Raw genomic sequence first — 20,985 nt, 5'->3', positions numbered from 1 at the left:
CATGAATCTGCCACAGGCATACATGTGTTCCCCATTCCTGAACCCCCCTCCCACCTCCCTCCTGTACCATCCCTCTGGGTCATCCCAGTGCATGAGCCCCAAGCATCCTGTATCGAACCTGGACTGGCAATTTGTTTCTTATATGATATTATACATGTTTCAGTGCCATTCACCCAAATCGTCCTACCCTCTCCCTCTCCCACAGAGTCCAAAAGATTGTTCTATACATCTGTGTCTCTTTTGCTGTCTCGCATACACGGTTATCGTTACCATCTTTCTAAATTCCATATATATGCGTTAGTATGATGGCTCAGATGGTAAAGCATCTGCCTGCAATGCGGGAGACCCGGGTTCGATTCCTGGGTCAGGAAGATCCCCTGGAGAAGGAAATAGCAGTCCACTCCAGCACTCTTGCCTGGAAAATCCCATGGACGGAGGAGCCTGACAGGCTACAGTCCATGGGGTCGCAAAGAGTCAGGCACGACTGAGCGACTTCACTTTCACTTTCACTTTCACTTTTCACTGTATTGGTGTTTTTCTTTCTGGCTTACTTCACTCTGTGTAATAGGCTCCAGTTTCATCCACCTCATTAGAACTGATTCAAATGTATTCTTTTTAATGGCTGAGTAATACTCCATTGCGTATATGTACCACTGCTTTCTTATCCATTCATCTGCTGAGGGACATCTAGGTTGCTTCCATGTCCTGGCTATTATAAACAGTGCTGCGATGAACACTGGGGTACATGTGTCTCTTTCCAATCTGGTTTCCTCAGTGTGTATGCCCAGCAGTGGGATTGCTGGGTCATAAGGCAGTTCTATTTCCAGTTTCTTAAGGAATCTCCACACTGTTCTCCATAGTGGCTGTACGAGTTTGCATTCCCACCAACAGTGTCAGAGGGTTCCCTTTTCTCCACACCCTCTCCAGCATTTATTGCTTGTAGACTTTGGATAGCAGCCATTCTGACTAGTGTGAAATGGTACCTCATTGTGGTTTTGATTTGCATTTCTCTGATAATGAGTGATGTTGAGCATCTTTTCATGTGTTTGTTAGCCATCTGTATGTCTTCTCTGGAAAAATGTCTGTTTAGTTCTTTGGCCTATTTTTTGATTGGGTCGTTTATTTTTCTAGAATTGATTAGGTCCCATTTGTTAATTTTTCCTTTTATTTCCAATATTCTGGGAGGTGGGTCGTAGAGGATCCTGCTGTGATTTATGCCAGAGAGTGTTTTGCCTATGTTCTCCTCTAGGAGTTTTATAGTTTCTGGTCTTACATTTAGATCTTTAATCTACTTTAGGTTTATTTTTGTGTGTGGTGTTAGAAGGTGTTCTTGTTCCATTCTTCTACAAGTGGTTGATCAGTTTTCCCAGCACCACTTGTTAAAGAGATTGTCTTTTCTCCATTGTATATTCTTGCCTCCTTTGTCAAAGATAAGGTGTCCATAGGTGCATGGATCTATCTCTGGGCTTTCTATTTTGTTCCAGTGATCTATATCCTGTCTTTGTGCCAGTACCATACCGTCTTCATGACTGTGGCTTTGTAGTAGAGTCTGAAGTCAGGCAGGCTGATTCCTCCAGTTCCATTGTTCGTTCTCAAGATTGCTTTGGCTATTCAAGGTTTTTCATATTTCCATACAAATTGTGAAATTATTTGTTCTAGCTCTGTGAAAAATACTGTTGGTAGCTTGATAGGGATTGCATTGAATCTATAGATTGCTTTGGGTAGTATACTCATTTTCACTCTATTGATTCTTCCGATCCATGAACATGGTATATTTCTCCATCTATTAGTGTCCTCTTTGATTTCTTTCACCAGTGTTTTATAGTTTTCTACATATAGGTCTTTAGTTTCTTTAGGTAGATATATTCTAAGTATTTTATTCTTTTTTCTGTTGCAATGGTGAATGGAATTGTTTTTTAATTCTCTTTCTGTTTTCTCATTATTAGTGAATAGGAATGCAATGGATTTCTGTGTGTTGATTTTATATCCTGCAACTTTACTATAGTCATTGATTAGTTCTAGTAATTTTCTGGTGGAGTCTTTAGGTTTTCTATGTAGAGGATCATGTCATCTGCAAACAGTGAGAGTTTTACTTCTTCTTTTCCAATTTTGATTCCTTTTATTTCTTTTCTGCTCTGATTGCTGTAGCCAAAACTTCCAAAACTATGTTGAATAGTAGTGGTGAAGAGTGGGCACCCTTGTCTTGTTCCTGACTTTAGGGAAATGCTTTCAATTTTTCACCATTGAGGATAATGTTTGCTGTGGGTTTGTCATATATAGCTTTTATTATGTTGAGGTATGTTCCTTCTATTCCTGCTTTCTGGAGAGTTTTTATCATAAATGGATGTTGAATTTTGTCAAAGGCTTTCTCTACATCTATTGAGATAATCATATGGCTTTTATTTTTCAATTTGTTACTGTGGTGTATTACATTGATTGATTTGCAGATATTGAAGAATCCTTGCATCCCTGGGATAAAGCCCACTTGGTCATGATGTATGATCTTTTTAATGTGTTGTTGGATTCTGATTGCTAGAATTTTGTTAAGGATTTTTGCATCTATGTTCATCAGTGATATTGGCCTGTAGTTTTCTTTTTTTGTGGCATCTTTGTCAGGCTTTGGGATTAGGGTGATGGTGGCCTCATAGAATGAGTTTGGAAGTTTACCTTCCTCTGCAATTTTTGGAAGAGTTTGAGTAGGATAGGTGTTAGCTCTTCTCTAAATTTTTGGTAGAATTGAGCTGTGAAGCCGTCTGGACCTGGGCTTTTGTTTGCTGGAAGATTTCTGATTACAGTTTCAATTTCTGTGCTTGTGATGGGTCTGTTAAGATTTTCTATTTCTTCCTGGTCCAGTTTTGGAAAGTTGTACTTTTCTAAGAATTTGCCCATTTCTTCCAAGTTGTCCATTTTATTGGCATATAATTGCTGATAGTAGTCTCTTATAATCCTTTGTATTTCTGTGTTGTCTGTTGTGATCTCTCCATTTTCATTTCTAATTTTATCGATTTGATTTTTCTCCCTTTGTTTCCTGATGAGTTTAGCTAATGGTTTGTCAATTTTATTTATCCTCTCAAAGAACCAGCTTTTGGCTTTGTTGATTTTTGCTATGGTCTCTTTTGTTTCTTTTACATTGATTTCTGTCCTAATTTTTAAGATTTCTTTCCTTCTACTAACCCTTGGGTTCTTCATTTCTTCCTTTTCTAGTTGTTAGGTGTAGAGTTAGGTTATTTATTTGACTTTTTTCTTATTTCTTGAGGTATGCCTGTATTGCTATGAACCTTCCCCTTAGCACTGCTTTTACAGTATCCCACAGATTTGGGGTTGTTGTGTTTTCATTTTCATTCGTTTCTATGCATTTTTTGATTTCTTCTGTGATTTGTTGGTTGTTCAGCAACGTGTTGTTCAGCCTCCATATGTTGCCATTTTTAATAGTTTTTCTCCTGTAATTGAGATCTAATCTTGCTGCATTGTGGTCAGAAAAGATGCTTGGAATGATTTCAATTTTTTTGAATTTACAAAGGCTAGATTAATGGCCCAGGATGTGATCTATCCTGGAGAAGGTTCTGTGTGCCCTTGAGAAAAAGGTGAAGTTCATTGTTTTGGGGTGAAATGCCCTATAGATATCAATTAAGTCTAACTGGTCTATTGTATCATTTAAAGTTTGTGTTTCCTTGTTAATTTTCTGTTTAGTTGATCTATCCATAGGTGTGAGTGGGGTATTAAAGCCTGCCACTATTATTGTGTTATTGTTAATTTCCCCTTTCATACTTGTTAGCATATGTCTTACATATTGTAGTGCTATGTTGGGTGCATATATATTTATAATTGTTATATCTATTTCTTGGATTGATTCTTTGATCATTATGTAGTGTCCTTGTCTCTTTTCACAGCCTTTGTTTTAAAGTCTTTTTTATCTGATATGAGTATTGCTACTCCTGCTTTCTTTTGGTCTCTATTTGCATCAAATATCTTTTTCCAGCCCTTCACTTTCAGTCTGTATGTGTCCCCTGTTTTGAGGTGGGCCTCTTGTAGACAACATATATAAGGGTCTTGTTTTTGTATCCATTCAGCCAGTCTTTGTCTTTTGGTTGGGGCATTCAACCCATTTATATTTAAGGTAATTACTGATAAGTATGATCCCATTGCCATTTACTTTATTGTTTTGGGTTCCAGTTTATACACCCTTTTTGTGTTTCCTGTCTAGAGGAGATCCTTTAGCATTTGTTGGAGAGCTGGTTTGGTGGTGTCGAATTCTCTCAGCTTTTGCTTGTCTGTAAAGCTTTTGAATTCTCCTTCATATTTGAATGAGATCCTTGCTGGGTACAGTAATCTGGGCTGTAGGTTATTTTCTTTCATCACTTTAAGTATGTCCTGCCATTCCCTCCTGGCCTGAAGAGTTTCTATTGAAAGATCAGCTGTTATCCTTATGGGAACCCCCTTGTGTGTTATTTGTTGTTTTTCCCTTGCTGCTTTTAATATTTTTTCTTTGTGTTTGATCTTTGTTAATTTGATTAATATTTGTTGGGGCGTTTCGCCTTGGGTTTATCCTGTTCGGGACTCTCTGGGTTTCTTGGACTTGGGTGATTATTTCCTTCCCCATTTTAGAGAAGTTTTCAACTATTATCTCAAGTATTTTCTCATGGTCTTTTTGTCTTCTTCTTCTGGGACTCCTGTGATTTGAATGTTGGGGCGTTTAACATTGTCCCAGAGGTCTCTGAGATTGTCCTCATTTTTTTTTAATTCGTTTTTCTTTTTTCCTCTCTGATTCATTTATTTCTACCATTCTATCTTCTATTTCACTAATCCTATCTTCTGCCTCCGTTATTCTACTATTTGTTGCCTCCAGAGTGTTTTTGACCTCATTTATTGCATTATTCATTATATATTCACTTTTTCATTTCTTCTAGGTCCTTGTTAAACCTTTTTTGCATCTTTTCAATCCTTGTCTCCAGGCTATTTATCTGTGATTCTATTTTATTTTCAAGATTTTGGATCATTTTCACTATCATTATTCGGCATTCTTTATCAGGTAGATTCCCTATCTCTTCCTCTTTTGTTTGGTTTGGCGGGCATTTATCCTATTCCTTTACCTGCTGTGTATTCCTCATCATCTTGTTTATTTTTCTCTTCATCTTGTTTATTTTGCTGTGTTTGGGGTGGCCTTTCTGTATTCTGGCAGTTTGTGGAGTTCTCTTCATTGTGGAGTTTCCTCACTGTGGGTGGGGTTGTATGGGTGGCTAGTCAAGGTTTCCTGGTTAGGGAAGCTTGTGTCAGTGTTCTGGTGGGTGGAGCTGGATTTCTTCCCTCTGGAGTGCAATGAAGTGTCCAGTAATGAGTTATGAGATGTCAGTGGGTTTGGAGTAACTTTGGGCAGCCTGTATATTGAAGCTCAGGGCTGTGTTCCTGTGTTGCTGGAGAATTTGTGTGGTATGTCTTGCTCTGGAACTTGTTGGCTTTGGGTGGTGCTTGGTTTCAGTGTAGGTATGGAGGCATTTGATGAGCTCCTGTCGATTAATGTTCCCTGGAGTCAGGAGTTCTCTGGTGTTCTCAAGATCTGGACTTAAGCCACCTGCTTCTGGTTTTCAGTCTTATTTTTACAGTAGTCTCAAGACTTCTCCATCTATACAGCACCACTGATAAAACATCTACGTTAAAGATGAAAAGTTTCTCCACACTCAGAGAGGTTCACAGATTTACATGGAGAATAGATGAGGGAGGAGGGAGTTAGAGGTGACCCCAGTGAGATGAGGTGGAATCAAAAGAGGAGAGAGCAAGCTAGCCAGTAATCACTTCCTTATGTGGGCTCCACAGTCTGGACTGCTCAGAGATGTTCACAGAGTTATACAGAGAAGAGAAGAGGGAAGACGGAGACAGAGGTGGCTAGGAGGATAAAGGGGGGAATCAAAAGGGGAGAGACAGATCCAGCCACTAAGCAGTTCCCTAAGTGTTCTCCACCGTCTGGAACACACAAAGAGATTCACAGAGTTGGGTAGAGAAGAAAAGGGGGAGGGAGGAAATAGAGGTGACCTGGTGGAGAAAAAGGAGAGTCCAAAGGGGGAGAGAGCAGTCAAGCCAGTAATCTCGCTCCCAAGTAAAAATGAGTACTGAAGATTGGGTTCTTAAAGGTACAAAATTGATAACAAATACCAAAAAGCAAAGATTAAAAATCTAGAGTAGAGGTTGGCTTTTCAAAAATACAATATTAAAGGAAAAAAAAGAAAAAAACAAAGTCACAAAAATTATAAATATATATATATGAAGTTTGCTTTAAAAAATAGGGTCTCTTTTTTTTGCAAAGTAATAGGTTATAAAAATGAAAATTAAAGGAGTAATAGAGGACTTAAAAAAAAGAATGATAGTAAAAATAGAAAAAATATATCTAGGACTTTCTCTGGTGGTGTTGTGGGCAGTGTGGGGTGAGTTCATTTTCAGATAGTTCCTTGGTCCGGCTTATATTTCTCAAGATCTATAGACCCCTTCCTATGTAGTCGGTACTAACTACAGGGTTTTAATCTATTGCACCTGTCACTTCCAAGGCTCTTCTGTTTGCTGGTCTCCAGTGTCTCATTTCTGCCCTAACACAAGGGGGACATGGTGGACACTTTTTTAGGCTCACTTGTTCAGTCACACTGTGGGGAGGGAGGGACGCTGCAAACAAATAACACTGGCATGTGCTCGCAGTGTCTCAACCACACTGGGCCTGCCCCCGCTCACGGCACATGAGCCCTCCCTGCCCACACTGCTTAGGCTCTAGGTTGCACCACTGGGAACCATCGGAGGCTTGCCCTGGGCTGCATGGACCTCCTAGATCTAAGCCACTCAGGTTCAGGCACTCAGGTAGTCCTCAGAGGTGCAGACTCGGTTGGGCCTGCGTTTTGTGCCCTTCCCAGGTCCGAGCAGCTCAGGTGTTTGGTGAGCGCGGTCGCTGCGACTTATTGCCTCCCCCATCCCTGCTGCTCAGGTTTTCTGGCTGTACAGCTGGCGCACCTTCTCAGGCGGATGTTGACCGTCCAGAACCCCAAGAAGTCTTAGTTAGCAAAGAAGCCTGCTTGCAGTTTGGTAGTTAATGTCTCTCTGGGGCTGTGATTGCCCCCTTCCAGCTCTGGCTGCCTGTCACCGGAGGGGGATGGTCTGCAGCCGGCTAGCTCTGCTCAGTCCTTTGTTCTGTGAGCAGGCCTGGTGGTGTCTAAGGTTAGGGCTTTTCGCGTGGTAGCTATCCCACAGTCTGGTTTGCTAGCCCAAGTTAGTTCCCTCAGATTGCTCTTGGGGCATTCAGGCCCGGTTCTTACTCTAACCAATGCAGCCCGGGGCCTCCCTCCCCAGCCCCTGCTTGCTAGTGGGGGTGCAGGCATCTGCACTGCTTCTCCGCTGGGGGAGTTACTGTTGGGCACGTAATCTGTGGGTTTTAATTATTTATTTATTTTTCCTCCTGGTTATGTTGCCCTCTGTGGTTCCAAGGCTCACCACAGTGAGAGTGTTTCCTGGTGTTTGGAAACTTCTCTCTTTTTAAGACTCCCTTCCCGGGATGGAGCTCCGTCCCTACCTCTTTTGTCTTTTTTTTTGTCTTTTATATTTTTTCCTACCTCCTTTCAAAGACACTGGGCTGCTTTTCTGGGTGCCTGCTGTCCTCTGCCGGCATTCAGAAGTTGTTTTGTGGAATTTACTCAGCGTTTAAATATTCTTTTGATGAATTTGTGGGGGAGAAAGTGGTCTCCCCGTCCTATTCCTCTGCCATCTTAGGACCGCCCCCCCATGTTCTGCTTCTACTCAACACTGATCTTTATGAGTAAACCTCCTCCCATAATTGTGATATGTGTTATGCACATATGAAGCTAATGAAACTAACAAATACATTTTAAAAGGCATTATTTCACCATGATTTTTAAGACAGATTAAGTCCTCAACTTAACAACAGTTTGATTTTAATTGTTTTTAAATGGCTATTTTAGTATCAAAACATTTTTTCCATGAAAACAAATGGTGGTCATGGTTTCAGAGCAAAACCACAAAAGCTCACTGACTTGAATCCACCAGGAATATTCACATTTCCCCCATGAACTCTGCTTAAGTGTGCCACAAGAAGCCTCCAACTCTCAGGGCCAAATGTCAATTCCTGTACTCTGATCTTCATATCGCTCTGCACAATCCCTGTTCTGTCCTCTCTCATGCATCCACATTCTTAAAGAACTTCTATGGAATCCTCTGGAATTCAGGACCCATCCTCAGCAAAACCCCCTATGCCTTGAAACTCTTCTCTAAATGTATCCTCTCAACCTCTCCTCCCCCCTTTCACCTTAACATTTGAACAGAGCCTAGCATTCACTAGGAACACCACTCCCACTGTAACCCAGTCAAGTGGTGGCTATTTTCCCTGGACCCCTCACAATACTAGGACTGGAGGTAGGGTATGAATCATCTTTTTTTTATATTTGTTTTCAGACTATTCTCCATCATGCTCCCTAAAGCCCACCCAGCTTTGAATTTTCTATTGCTCACTATCCTTCACTATTCTTGTGATCTAGTTTCATTCCGCTGTGGTCCAAGAAAATATTTTGCATGATTTCAATGTTATAAATGTATTGAGACTTGTTCTGTTGTCTAATATAAGGTCTATCCTGGAGAATGTTCCATGTGTACTAGAGAAGAATGTGTAATTTACTGTTGTCCAATGGACTGTTCTATATATGTCTGTTAAGTCTAACTGGTTTACAGTGTTGCTCAAGTCCTCTATTTCCTCTCTGATAATTTGTCTAAATTTTTCTATCCACTAATGAGAGTGGGGTATGGAAATATCCAATAGTTACTGTAGAACTGTCTATTTCCCCCTTCAACCCTGCTAATGTTTGCTTCATATATTTTGAGGCTCTGTTTGGTACATATACAGTTATTAACTGCTTTATGTTCCTGATAGGCTGACCCTTTATCAATATATGTCTTTTGATATCTATTATAAAAAAATTTGACTTAAAAGTCTATATAGCAACCCCATCTCTCCTGGATACTGTTTGCATTGGTTATCTATTTACATACTTTCGCTTCCAATATATTTGTATCTTTGGATCTTAAAGTAAGTCTCTTATAGATAACATATAGTTGAATCATGCTTTTTTTCCCTCTCATTTTATTACAATGAATTTTAACACTATAGAAAAGTCATGTGATCTTGGTGGGTCTGGATCTTGCTTTTTTATACATTCTGCCAAATGCTGCTTTTTAATTGCAAAGTTTAACCCATTTGCATTTAAATAATTGGTAATGAGGAAGGACTTCTGCCATTTACTGTTTCCTGTCTTATTTTACTGTTTCTCATTTCCTCCATCACTTTTTTAGTATTTTTTTAAATTCCCTGTTCCTTTCCTCTTCTATTTATTTTTTAAGTATTTTCTTAATGGTCACCTTGAGTGTTAACAATTAACATTCTAAACTTATAATAACATATTTTGAATTAATATCAACTTAGCTTCAATATTATACAAACTGTGCATCTATAAATCTCTATCCTTCCCCCCTTTATATTGTCACACATTGTGTGTCAACTAGATTATAATTTTTGTTTTATTCTTTTGTCTTTTAAATCATATCAGAAAAAAGGAGAAACTACAAATCAAAAATTACAATAATATTGGCTTTTATATTTAGCTATGTAGTTACATTTACTAATGTTCTTTATTTTTTCATATGGCTTGAAGTTACTGTCTAGTGTCCTTTCATTTCAATCCAAAGGACTCACTTTAGCATTTCTTGTAGGGCAGGTCTGCTAGCGATGAACTCCCCCAGCTTTTATTTTGGAATATCATAATCTCTCATTTTTGAAGGATAGTTTTGTTGGATATAGAATTCTTGGTTTCATTCTTTTAATACTTTACATAGTCCATTCCACTGCCTTCTGAAGAAATCAGCTGTCAATCTTATTGAGGTCACTTGTATGAATGAGTCACATCTGTTTTGCTGCTTTCAAGATTCTGTCTTTGACTATTTTATATATATATATATATATATATACACACATATATAATATACTATATTATAATTTGACTATAATATGTCTCAGTATGGATCTGAGTTTATCCCATGTGGTGTTCCTCAAGTTTCTTAGATGTGTAGATTCATATATTTCATCAAATTTGAGAAGGTTTCCACCATTATTTTTTCAAATATGCTGTCCTTTTCTCTCTCTCTCCCCTCTGCCTCTGGGACTCCACAATATACATACTGACACACTTTTTTTTTTTTTTGGCTACACCATATATGGGATCTTAGTTCTCTAAACAGGGATTGAACCCAGGGTCACGGCAGTGAAAGCATCAAGTCCTAACCACTGGACAGCCAAGGAACTCCTCACATATTGGTATACTTGATGGTGTCCCATAGGTCTGTTAGGCTCTAATATTTTTCTTCATTCTTTTCTGTTTCTGCTCCTCAGACTATATAAGGCACCACTGGACACTGTGTGGCAGGGTATACCATTATCCAAAAGGTATTTTTAGGAGATTCCCATGGATGGGATCTTCCCTGGACTCCCTGGTGGCTTAGATGGTAAAGCATCTGCCTACAATGTGGGAGACCCAGGTTCAATCCCTGGGTCGAGAAGATCTCCTAGAGAAGGAAATGGCAACCCACTCCAGTATTCTTGCCTGGAAAATCCCATGGACGGAGAAGCATAGTAGGCTAGTAGGCTATAGTCCATGAGGTTGCAAAGAGTGGGACAAGACTGAACGACCTCACTTTCACCCTAGCCCGAGGGATGCTCCCAGTCAGGCAAAACAAAGACAAGCCCTTGCACCAATCCTTCAGGGAGTAGCCAGACAGGCCAAATTCTTTGAGAACAATTCTTTATATCCTCAGGCATTAGCAATCTGTACTAGGAATGCCTGCTTTTATCTTCACAGCTACCATCAATCTGGGTGTGAGATAGTAGGCAGGCAATTTAAAATGCCACAGAGCTCTCTTATCCCAAACAGCAGCTTCTTTCTTCACCAAATCATTTCTTGGTTGTTTAAGTTTTTACTAAATTCCAGAGTTCTGTGAAAGTTGACTGACAGTTTTTTTGCCAGTTCATCAGTTGCTTTTCTGAAGGGACAGAGCTCTGAGTTCTGTACTCTGCCACTTTTAGTTATGTATTATTGTTGTCATCTATGGACCCCTGGGTCACTGCCCTTTACTTAGCAATGAATGACCTTAGCTTTTGATTCAGTGTCACTTTCTCCAACTCTATTCCTTTCTTAATTTTTAGAGATTATCATATACATGCTAGTGATACTTCCAACATGCTGGTTTCTTAGTTCCTTGAATTCCACTCTTGCAAAGACCTCCTCTACTCTATTTTAGCCATTCACTCCATATCCTAAATTCTAATATTACCAATAGCTACAACTCCTCAAAGTACTAATTTCACATATCCACCCTCAAGTGGGTCCTTAATGTCACTGGCCAATTATACTCTTATTTCTCTAGTCCATTCACTCTCATACTCTCTTACGCAACTATTTCCTACTTTCTCTTCTAAGCTCCAATACCTCCTCTATCATTCCCTTTCTCATCTGATGAACTTGCTTTCTATTTCAGCATGAAAACTGGATCAATCAGCAGGACCTCTACAAATTCTCACCATCAGATCTATCCACCTACCATCAAGTGTACCCACATATGCTACCTTTCCACCTGTTATTATATGTGAATTCCCTGTGGTCCTATATAAAGTTCATCCATCACTTACGCTATAAGCTGCATTCTATCTTATTCAAGAACACTAATCCAATAATTTGCTCCTCTTTCTCCTACATCACCAGTTTTCTTTCTGTTCAATCATTCCCATCAACACATAAACAGTCTCTCTCCTATCTTCAAAGAAAATCTCGAGTTCACTTCCTCAGTTACCCCTCCATTTATCTGTGCCTCTCTGTAGCAACTCCTTTATAGAGTTGTCTATTCTCATTGTCTCTAATTCCATTCTTCCCATTCTCTTTTAACATCACTCAAACTCTACAAATATGGCTAGTTTTGAACTCCCTGCTAATAAATCCATTTTTCAGTCCTCATCTTAAATGACCTGTCAGAGACATTTAACAGACTTGATCACTCCTTCTTCCATTTAGCTTCCAAGATGCTATATTCTTGTTTTCCTCTTACCTTACATGTGTTCCTTCTATATCTCCTTTGCTGGCTCCTCCTCTTTTCCCAGGCCCTTTAACATCAGAGTACCCCAAGGCTCAGCCTTTGGTTCTCTTATCCAACTTAATGATTTCATCCAGTATCACAACTTTAAATATCATCTATGTGCTTTTGGCACCCACATTTCTATCTCTAGCCCTTTCTAGTTCAAGTGCTTTCTCCAGCACACCAAATCCAATATCCAGTTATTTGCTCAACATCTCCACTTGGATATCTGAATCTCTAACAGGTATTTCAAACTTAAGATGCCCAAAACTGAATTCCTGATTCCTGCCCACAGTACTCCAAACTCATTCCACCTGAAATTTACCCTATCTCAGTTGATGACGAAAACTATCTTTTTAGCTGCTCAGTCCAAAAAAAAAAATTTAGGACAGTCTCTAACTCTACTTTCTCACATTCTATATCTAATCCATCAGCAAATACTATTGGCTCTACCTTCAAAATATATTCAGAACATTATCTACTTCCACTACTACCATAACCATATTGATTCTTTGAAAACCTAAGTCAAAATGCATATGTACACACTCTTTTTGTCTCTCTTGTCTCTTTCTCACACACACATCACTCATGTCACCATTAGATGTGTCTACTAAAGAAACTCCTTACTCTGATGGCTAGTAATTAATGTGGGGGAAAAAATGAAGTATTTGTCTGTCTTTCTAGTAGGAACTGTACTGCAGAATAACCAAACAACTCAAGTTAATAAGGGACAACTGATGGCTCATAAACGTAGACGGCAAGATAAAATTAGTGAACCAACAATTTGGAACACCAAAGGAAATAACTGACTCAAAAAACTGCCATCCATGTAGTTACATTACACTTAATGAAAGATTGATGAAAAACTGGATATTCACATGTTACCAAATATCAACCTACAGATAACTTGCTGTTGACAAGATGGGGAAATGTCATTGTATAATGGAGGGATTATATTGTCATCAACTTACTGAAATATTAGAAGTCAGTATTAGATGCTATGCAATATGAAACATATAACACAACCTATGAAGTATTTTTGCCACTAATATTTTACCTGAACATAGTCGAGCCTTTAGCCCTAACTTCAAGCATATAAGAAAAACAGGGGATAAAGAACAAATTAAACCAACCACAAAAAGCAATTAGATAAATCCAAAAGGTGGAGTCCTCTTTGGGAATTTCTCTTCAACAAGTGACTGCCATTAATGGAAGGGGTGGGGGAAATTATTCTAAACTGAAAGAGAGTAAAAAAATCCCCAAAATCAAATATTATATTTGTGTGGTCTTTGACTGGATCATCATTTGAACAAACCAGGTGTAAAATGCATTTGGGGGACAACTTGGAAAATCTAAATATGGTCTGAGCTATGATAGCAGTCTAGTTAGATATAAAATTAGTATCATGGTTGTATAGAAAAATGTCCTTACTGTTAAAAAATACAAATTAATGTATTTAGGAGCAACCAACCATTCATGATCTGTAATATAAATTAACATTTCCCCCCCAAATTATACCAATGTGTTAATAAACATACTTCTAGGTGATAGAGTTAAGGGTATTCACACTATTCACTCTTTTCTATATGTCTAAAAATGTTCATAATAAAATTAAAAGGTAAAAGAAAAACAAAATGAAAAAAACTACACCAGATCATATCATTCAAAACCTCCACTGGCTTCACTGGGCACTGGAAGTCAGAAACCTTGCACCAGTCCACGTGATATGGTCCCTCATCTTTGACCTCAGCCACTACCGCTCTCCCACTCAATCACTCTCATCCAGCCACACTGGTCTCCTCGCTGTTATTCAACACATTAGGCATGCTCACACCTGAAGACTGTTGCCCTAGCTGTTCTCTTTGCCTGGAGGCTCTTCCAAATATCTGCAGTTTACACTCTCACATCATCTGTTTCTTTGCTTAAATAAACTCACCTTTTCAAAGAGGTCTACTCTTACTTTTTTGTTTAAAATTGCCACTTCACCACTCTAGTACTCTCATTCTTCCTTATGCTGCTCTCTTTCTTCTTTTGCCCCCTCTCATTGATCACCTTTGCTTAGAATATAAGCATCATGAAGGCAAGGATTTTTATTTGCTTACATATGTAGTCGCAGCACTTAGGACACTACCTGACACATAGGAGGTGTTCAGTCAATATTCCTTAAATGAGTATATTAGGGTTATAATAGTGCATAACACCATGGTACCGCTATTACTGTGTTCTGAATCAAGAAACCAAAAAGCTGGGACAAGAGTGAGAGTCATCATCTCCTTCCTCTTCCTGTGGCAAGATAAACCCAGCCAAGTTTGTCTTTCAGTATCCTCACACTTTCTAGTACTCCTTTCTTCTTGCCCTTCGTGCTGACCCTAAACCCTCTATTCCAGCAATCTCTGTTAAGGGAACTGAATCAGCCCAATTTTCCAAAGTCTGTTCTAAAACTGCTTATATCCCTACCAACTTTCCAAGTCAAGACATCCAGTACAGGTAATCCCAGGTTGAAATCAGAATAAAATCACTCTGACTTTATAGCAGAAATAATTACCTTTGCCTAGAAGTCCTAGCATTAAGGGAAAAAAATTAAAAGAACCCTGTTAATCCCAATAACTTCCAATTGGTGAAAATATGGGTTGTGGACAGGGGGAGTAAACATTTTCAGGAAGTGATGGCAGGGGGTTGGGGTGGGTAGACTTAGGCAAGAGACCAGTACACAGGGTGAGCATACATGCTTAGGAACCAATTCCCCAGGTTAGAAGCCCTCAGCAGTTCTTGATTTTCGTGGCTTTTCCTACTTTACCTCACCAGAATACAAATTATCTAAAATCTCTTACATTTCTTCCCCTGCCCTCAGTGGTCCTTAAGATTACAGATTCCCAAAATAAGATTGCTCAGGCAATAAAAATAAGCAAATGGTGTTATACAGAACAATACCAGGGTTACTCTTTCCAATAATAGGTTATTTCTAAATCAAATATTTTTTGGTTGGGCATTTCTTATGTAAGACAAAGGCCCCATTATCTACTTTTTTTTAAAAAAGGATCATTCCGTGCTCGCTTCGGCAGCACATATACTAAAATTGGGACGATACAGAGAAGATTAGCATGGCCCCTGCGCAAGGATGACACGCAAATTCGTGAAGCGTTCCATATTTTTTGAATGGATAAGAAAGCTGTGGTACATATACACAATGGAGTATTACTCAGCCATTAAAAAGAATACATTTGAATCAGTTCTAATGAGGTGGATGAAACTGGAGCCTATTATACAGAGTGAAGTAAGCCAGAAGGAAAACATAAATACAGTATACTAACGATATATATATGGAATTTAGAAAGATGGTAACAATAACTCTGTATACTGAGACAGCAAAAGAGACACTGATGTATAGAACAGTCTTATGGACTCTGTGGGAGAGGGAGAGGGTGGGAAGATTTGGGAGAATGGCAATGAAACATGTAAAATATCATGTAGGAAACGAGTTGCCAGTCCAGGTTCGATGCACGATGCTGGATGCTTGGGGCTGGTGCACTGGGACGGCCCAGAGGGATGGTATGGGGAGGGAGGAGGGAGGAGGGTTCGGGATGGGGGAACACATGTATACCTGTGGCGGATTCATTTTGATATTTGGCAAAACTAATACAATTATGTAAAGTTTAAAAATAAAATAAAATTAGAAAAAAAAAAAAGGATCATTCCAACATTGGTTAACCCCCAGGGATATTTTAATTCAGTTCAAAAAGTGCTACCATTATGAGGAATAGTCTCATACAGAAAGTTTTAATTCTAAAACTGATATTCAACTAACAATACTATATTAAGCAGTAGGTCATCATTATTCACTGCAATAAGCCCTGAAACCCTCAGTCTCCAAAGTCCTAACCTATATTCTAATTAATCATGCTCAAGTTAAATTTCAGCTACCCTGTCACTTCAGCAGTTGGCTTCATGTTCTCAAATCCAAAACAATCAAGGTGCAATTAAACACCTGAACTTCTCTTTCTCTATACTAAGAGTAGACTCCCTGGCTGCCAGCAGGAATAGGAATGACTATCATCACTAATTTTTAAACAAAGGTGAAATGCCCTTGCCCCAAATCCTTGACACTTCTCTTGTTTGGTACCAAAAAGCTATATGCTTTTAGTTCTGAACTAAGTTATCTTCTGGAACATTATAGAGAAATGGAAAAATTAAGATAACCAAAGGCAGTAGGTGGATTATATTTGAGAATCCTAAAAGAAGCTGTCCTTCTATCCTGAACTTGAGCTCTCAGGGATAGGAATAGACACTCTTTTCCAGAGTATCCTCAGTGCTTAACACAAAGCAACAACATACCATAAAAACTCAGTAAATGAGTATTTCCTGACTAGTTGAAAATCCCAGGCAGGTAGACAAATCAGAAAAGCCAGACCAGAAAGACAACAGAGGCCTTATTACATTAAAATCCGCCACGCTATTGCGAAAATTATCTTCCTAAAACACAGATCATTCAACTTTTACTACAGGCTAAGCAATAAAATCAATCAAGAGAAATCAGTAAAATATAGACCCTGTCCTAAATGACTCACAACCTAGCAAAGGAGACAGACACAGTGTATTCCAATATAACCTGATAAGTGCTAAAAGTCTGAGTTAAGTTTTATGAGAACAGAATTTAAGAAGTGACTTAAACTCTGCATGGGTGAAGTGTCCACCAAAAACTTTTATAGTTCAAGAAGTACTTGATCTTAAAGAATAAATAAGAATTTACAAGATGAAGAAAAGACAGATGAAAGGGGTGGGTAAGTACATTTTCCAGTTATAAGGAACTGCATTTAGACAAAGGTCTATACATAGCAATGCCCATACCAAAGTTCAAGTAACAGCTAGTAATTTAATATGACTAGAATATTAGATGTGACTGGAAAAAAATTACTAAAGATAAGGCTGGAAAGAAAGAATGGGACTAGATTGTGAAGAGCCTTTTCTGCTACATTTAGAAGTTTGAATTTCATCCTGCCAGCAAAGGTTTTTAAGCAGTGTGTTAATTAGATCTCTTTCAGCATGTAACAGTAGTACATCCATAATATGAAAGATGGATTGAAAGAGAAATAATCAGAGACCACAGATCTGCAAGATAACTACGCAGTGGTTTAAGTAAAAAATGATGCAAGATAGGCCTCAAGAATTTATTCATATCCATAAAAAATTTCAATGGTAACTACCCATATGATAAAATTCTAACTCAACACAGCATTCAAGGCTCCTGACAATCTAAAGTTGTGCCAACCTTTCCAACCTCACTTCCTGTCCCTTTTTCCCCCATATCTTACAATCCAGCCACATGAGACTAAGTACCATTTCTTCAACTTGTTATATACATTCTGTCTCCCATGTCTTCATTCACACGCTATTTGTTACTTCTGCACAGACAACTCTCAACAAACTCGTACAGCCTTCAAGCACCAGGTTCCAAAAAAAAAATGTTATATCTGTAAGTCTTCCCTGACTCCATCTCTCTCAAGGCAAAAATTTATTAGGCTTTCTTCGAGACCTTCACATCACATCATTCATACCACTAATGTAGTTTCTTATCCCTTCTACTAAAATGGCTGAGCTGAAACCAATCGTTTACAAATAAAATTCAAAGTAAATTTGACATATAAAATCACAAAATTTATACACACACACATATACATACACACACATTTTTTTTTTACCTGATAAAACTTGAATTTGAACCCAAGAATATGACACAGTGTTTGCGGTTCACACATACTCATGTAAGATTCTAATAAAGATATAAAGAAGTCATCGTGTTCTGGCCTGCATTCAAACACTTCTAAAATGACATCCAGAACTCTATTGGGATCCAGATTAAAGCATCCTGTAACAGATGAGATATACACAAATTCAAAAGTGATTATACATCATTTCTAGAAAAATCATTAACTTTCAGGGACAACTTACATAAAATAAAGACAACTTCTTTTACAAGTTTGCCTTCTCTGCCCCAGAGGGAAATCTTCATTTTCAAGGTCATCAAGACAACCCCCCACATTTTACAGATAAGAAACATGACTTTCCCAGGATTACAGAGCAGATTACTAACACAGCTGAGCCCAGGACCCTGTGACGCTAAGTGAACCTTCTATGCCACATTATCTCATCAATTCTTGTTTACTCACACTAATGAAAGAGATTCACATTTTTAATTCTTATCAAAATATGAAAATCAAACAACGTGTTTTACAAGTTAGACAACTTTTATGCAGAACTATTTGGAATGTGGATAAACAAGTTAGAAGCTCAGGTTTGTGAAAGTAGAGCATCATTTTTAGAATCATATTTTAGTTTATCTTATATACACAACAAAGCTACAAAAAGTAATTATATATTGATAGTTTTTGGCAGTAATTCTAAAGGAAATCAGGTACACTGCTGATACTAAAGATATGAGAATACCAAGGGGCTGGGGACAAAACACAAGCAAACAGAGAAGTAAGAAAACAATCTAGGTAGATCAGGAAAGAGAAGGGAAAGAAGCACTTAATAGGGACTGATGGTTACTTACCCTTGCTAATCTCCTAGAGTAAGTTAAAAAGGCCAATAGACATGAATTTAATAAACATTCCTATCAGCCACTCTACTCTCAATACTATTATTACCTCTATTTGCATTCATCTTCAGCTGTTACTATAATCATATTATAGTGCAGTTAGACCCTATGTGCATTTGAGAATGCAACCATTTACACATAATAAACAATGCAAAATAAAAAAGACAAATCATTTAAATGATATAGTCAAAAACAGATCTTGCTGTGATTTATGTCATAGAGTGTTTTGCCTATGTTTTCCTCTAAGGGTTTTATAGTATCTGGCCTTACACTCCCATTGGTGGGAATGTAAACTGGTACAACCACAATGGAGAACAGTATAGAGGTTCCTTAAAAAATTAAAAACAGAACTATTAGGTTGGTGCAAAAGTAACTGTGGTTTTGCATTGTTGAACTTTGCCATTTGATATTAGAATGCATTCTTAAATAAATATGCTTATGTTCTGTATCATTTTAACGTGCATTTCTCACTTTATGTTTTTTGGCTAGTAACTTATTACTTGCTATTTATTTCATATGTATTTTAGACCAGGGAAATGATGTTAGACAAAAAGCAAATTTGAGCAATTTTCTTATTTGAATTCAAAATGGGTCGTAAAGCAGTGGACACAACTCGCAACATCAACAACGCATTTGGCCCAGGAACAGCTAACAAACATACAGTGCAATGGTGGTTCAAGAAGTTTTGCAAAGGAGACAAAACCCTTGAAGATGAGGAGCACAGTGGCTGGCCATTGGAAGTTGACAACAACCAAATGAGAGGATCATCAAAGTTGATTCTCTTACAACTACATGAGAAGTTACCCAAGAACTCAACGTCGACCATTCTGTGGTGATTTGGCATTTGAACAAATTGGAAAGGTGAAAAAGCTTGATAAGTGGGTGCCTTGTGAGCTGACCTGCAAATCAGAAAAGTCATCACTTTGAAGTGTCCATCTTCTCTTTTTCTATGCAACAACAACAAACCACTTCTCGACTGGATTTTGACATGCGACAAAAGTGGATTTTATACAACAACCAGCGATGACCAGCTCAGTGACTGGACCAAGAAGAAGCTCCAAAGCACTTCCAAAAGCCAAACCTGCACCAAAAACAGGTCATGGTCACTGTTTGGTGGTCTGTGTGTGCCAGTCTGATCCATTACAGCTTTCTAAATTCCAGCAAAACCATTACATCTGAGAAGTATGCCCAGCAAATTAATGAGATGCATGGAAAACTGTAACGCCTGCAGCCATCAATGGTCAACAGAAAGGGCCCAATTCTTCTCCACGACAACACCCAATTGCACAGCACACAACCAATGCTTCAAAAGTTGAACGAATTGGGCTATGAAGTTTCACCTCATCTGCCATATTCACCTGACCTCTCGCCAACCAACTACCACTTCTTCAAGCATCTCGACAACCTTTTGCAGGGAAAATGCTTCCACAATCATCAGGAGACAGAAAATACTTTCCAAAGTTCACTGAATCCCAAAGCACAGATTTTTATGCTACAGGAATAAACAAACTTATTTCTCACTGGCAAAAATATGTTGACTGTAATGGTTCCTATTTTGATTAATAAAGATGTCTTTGAGTCTAGTTATAATGATTTAAAATTCAGGGTCCAAAACCGCAATTACTCTTTCATCAACCTAATACCATAAGACCCAGCAATCCCAATCCTGGGCATATACCTGGAGAACACCATAATTCAAAAAAAATGCATGCATCCGAATGTTCGTTGAAGCACTATTTACAACAGCCAGGATAATGGAAGCAATCTAAATGTCTATCAACAGATGAATGGATAAAGATGTGGTACATATATACAATGGAATATTACTCAGCCATAAAAAAAATGAAATTGTGCCATTAGCAGAGACATGGATGGACCTAGAGGCTGTCACACAGAGTGAGTCAGAAAGAGAAAAACAAATATTGCATAATATCACTTATATGTGGAATCAAGAAAAATGGTACAGATGAACTTATTTACAAAGCAGAAATAGAGACAACAGATGCAGAGATCAAACATATGGACACCAAGGGGGAAGGGGGAAGTGGGATGAACTGGGAGACAGAGACTGACACATACACACTACTATGTATAAAATAGATAACTAATGAGAACCTACTGTATAGCACAGGGAACTCTACTCAAAGTTCTGTGATGACCTAAATGGGAAGGAAATCCAAAAAAGACGGGCTATATGTATATGTATAGCTGATTCACTTTGCTGTACAGTAGAA

At 38.4% G+C, this 20,985-nt stretch overlaps 1 protein-coding gene and 1 non-coding gene across 13 annotated transcripts in view; one reads left to right on the top strand and one right to left on the bottom strand.

Moving 5' to 3' along the window:
• Nucleotides 1-20,985, bottom strand: part of THOC2 (THO complex subunit 2) — a 118,564-nt gene that overhangs the window by 58,446 nt on the left and 39,133 nt on the right. For all 12 annotated transcript variants that reach the window (XM_070366240.1, XM_070366241.1, XM_070366243.1 and 9 more), the window contains exon 8: nucleotides 17,853-18,019. In XM_070366240.1, coding sequence (XP_070222341.1) covers nucleotides 17,853-18,019 — 167 coding nt within the window. The remainder of the gene's footprint in view (nucleotides 1-17,852; nucleotides 18,020-20,985) is intronic.
• On the top strand, nucleotides 15,203-15,309 carry LOC138986589 (U6 spliceosomal RNA). The gene has a single exon (XR_011463393.1). It is a non-coding gene; the product is annotated as a U6 spliceosomal RNA (small nuclear RNA).

This window comes from Bos mutus, chromosome X, assembly GCF_027580195.1.
Source record: "Bos mutus isolate GX-2022 chromosome X, NWIPB_WYAK_1.1, whole genome shotgun sequence".
In the NCBI taxonomy this organism is placed as follows: Eukaryota; Metazoa; Chordata; class Mammalia; order Artiodactyla; family Bovidae; genus Bos; species Bos mutus.
Note: the sequence above shows the minus strand (reverse complement) of the source record. Positions and strands in the feature narration are given on the sequence as shown.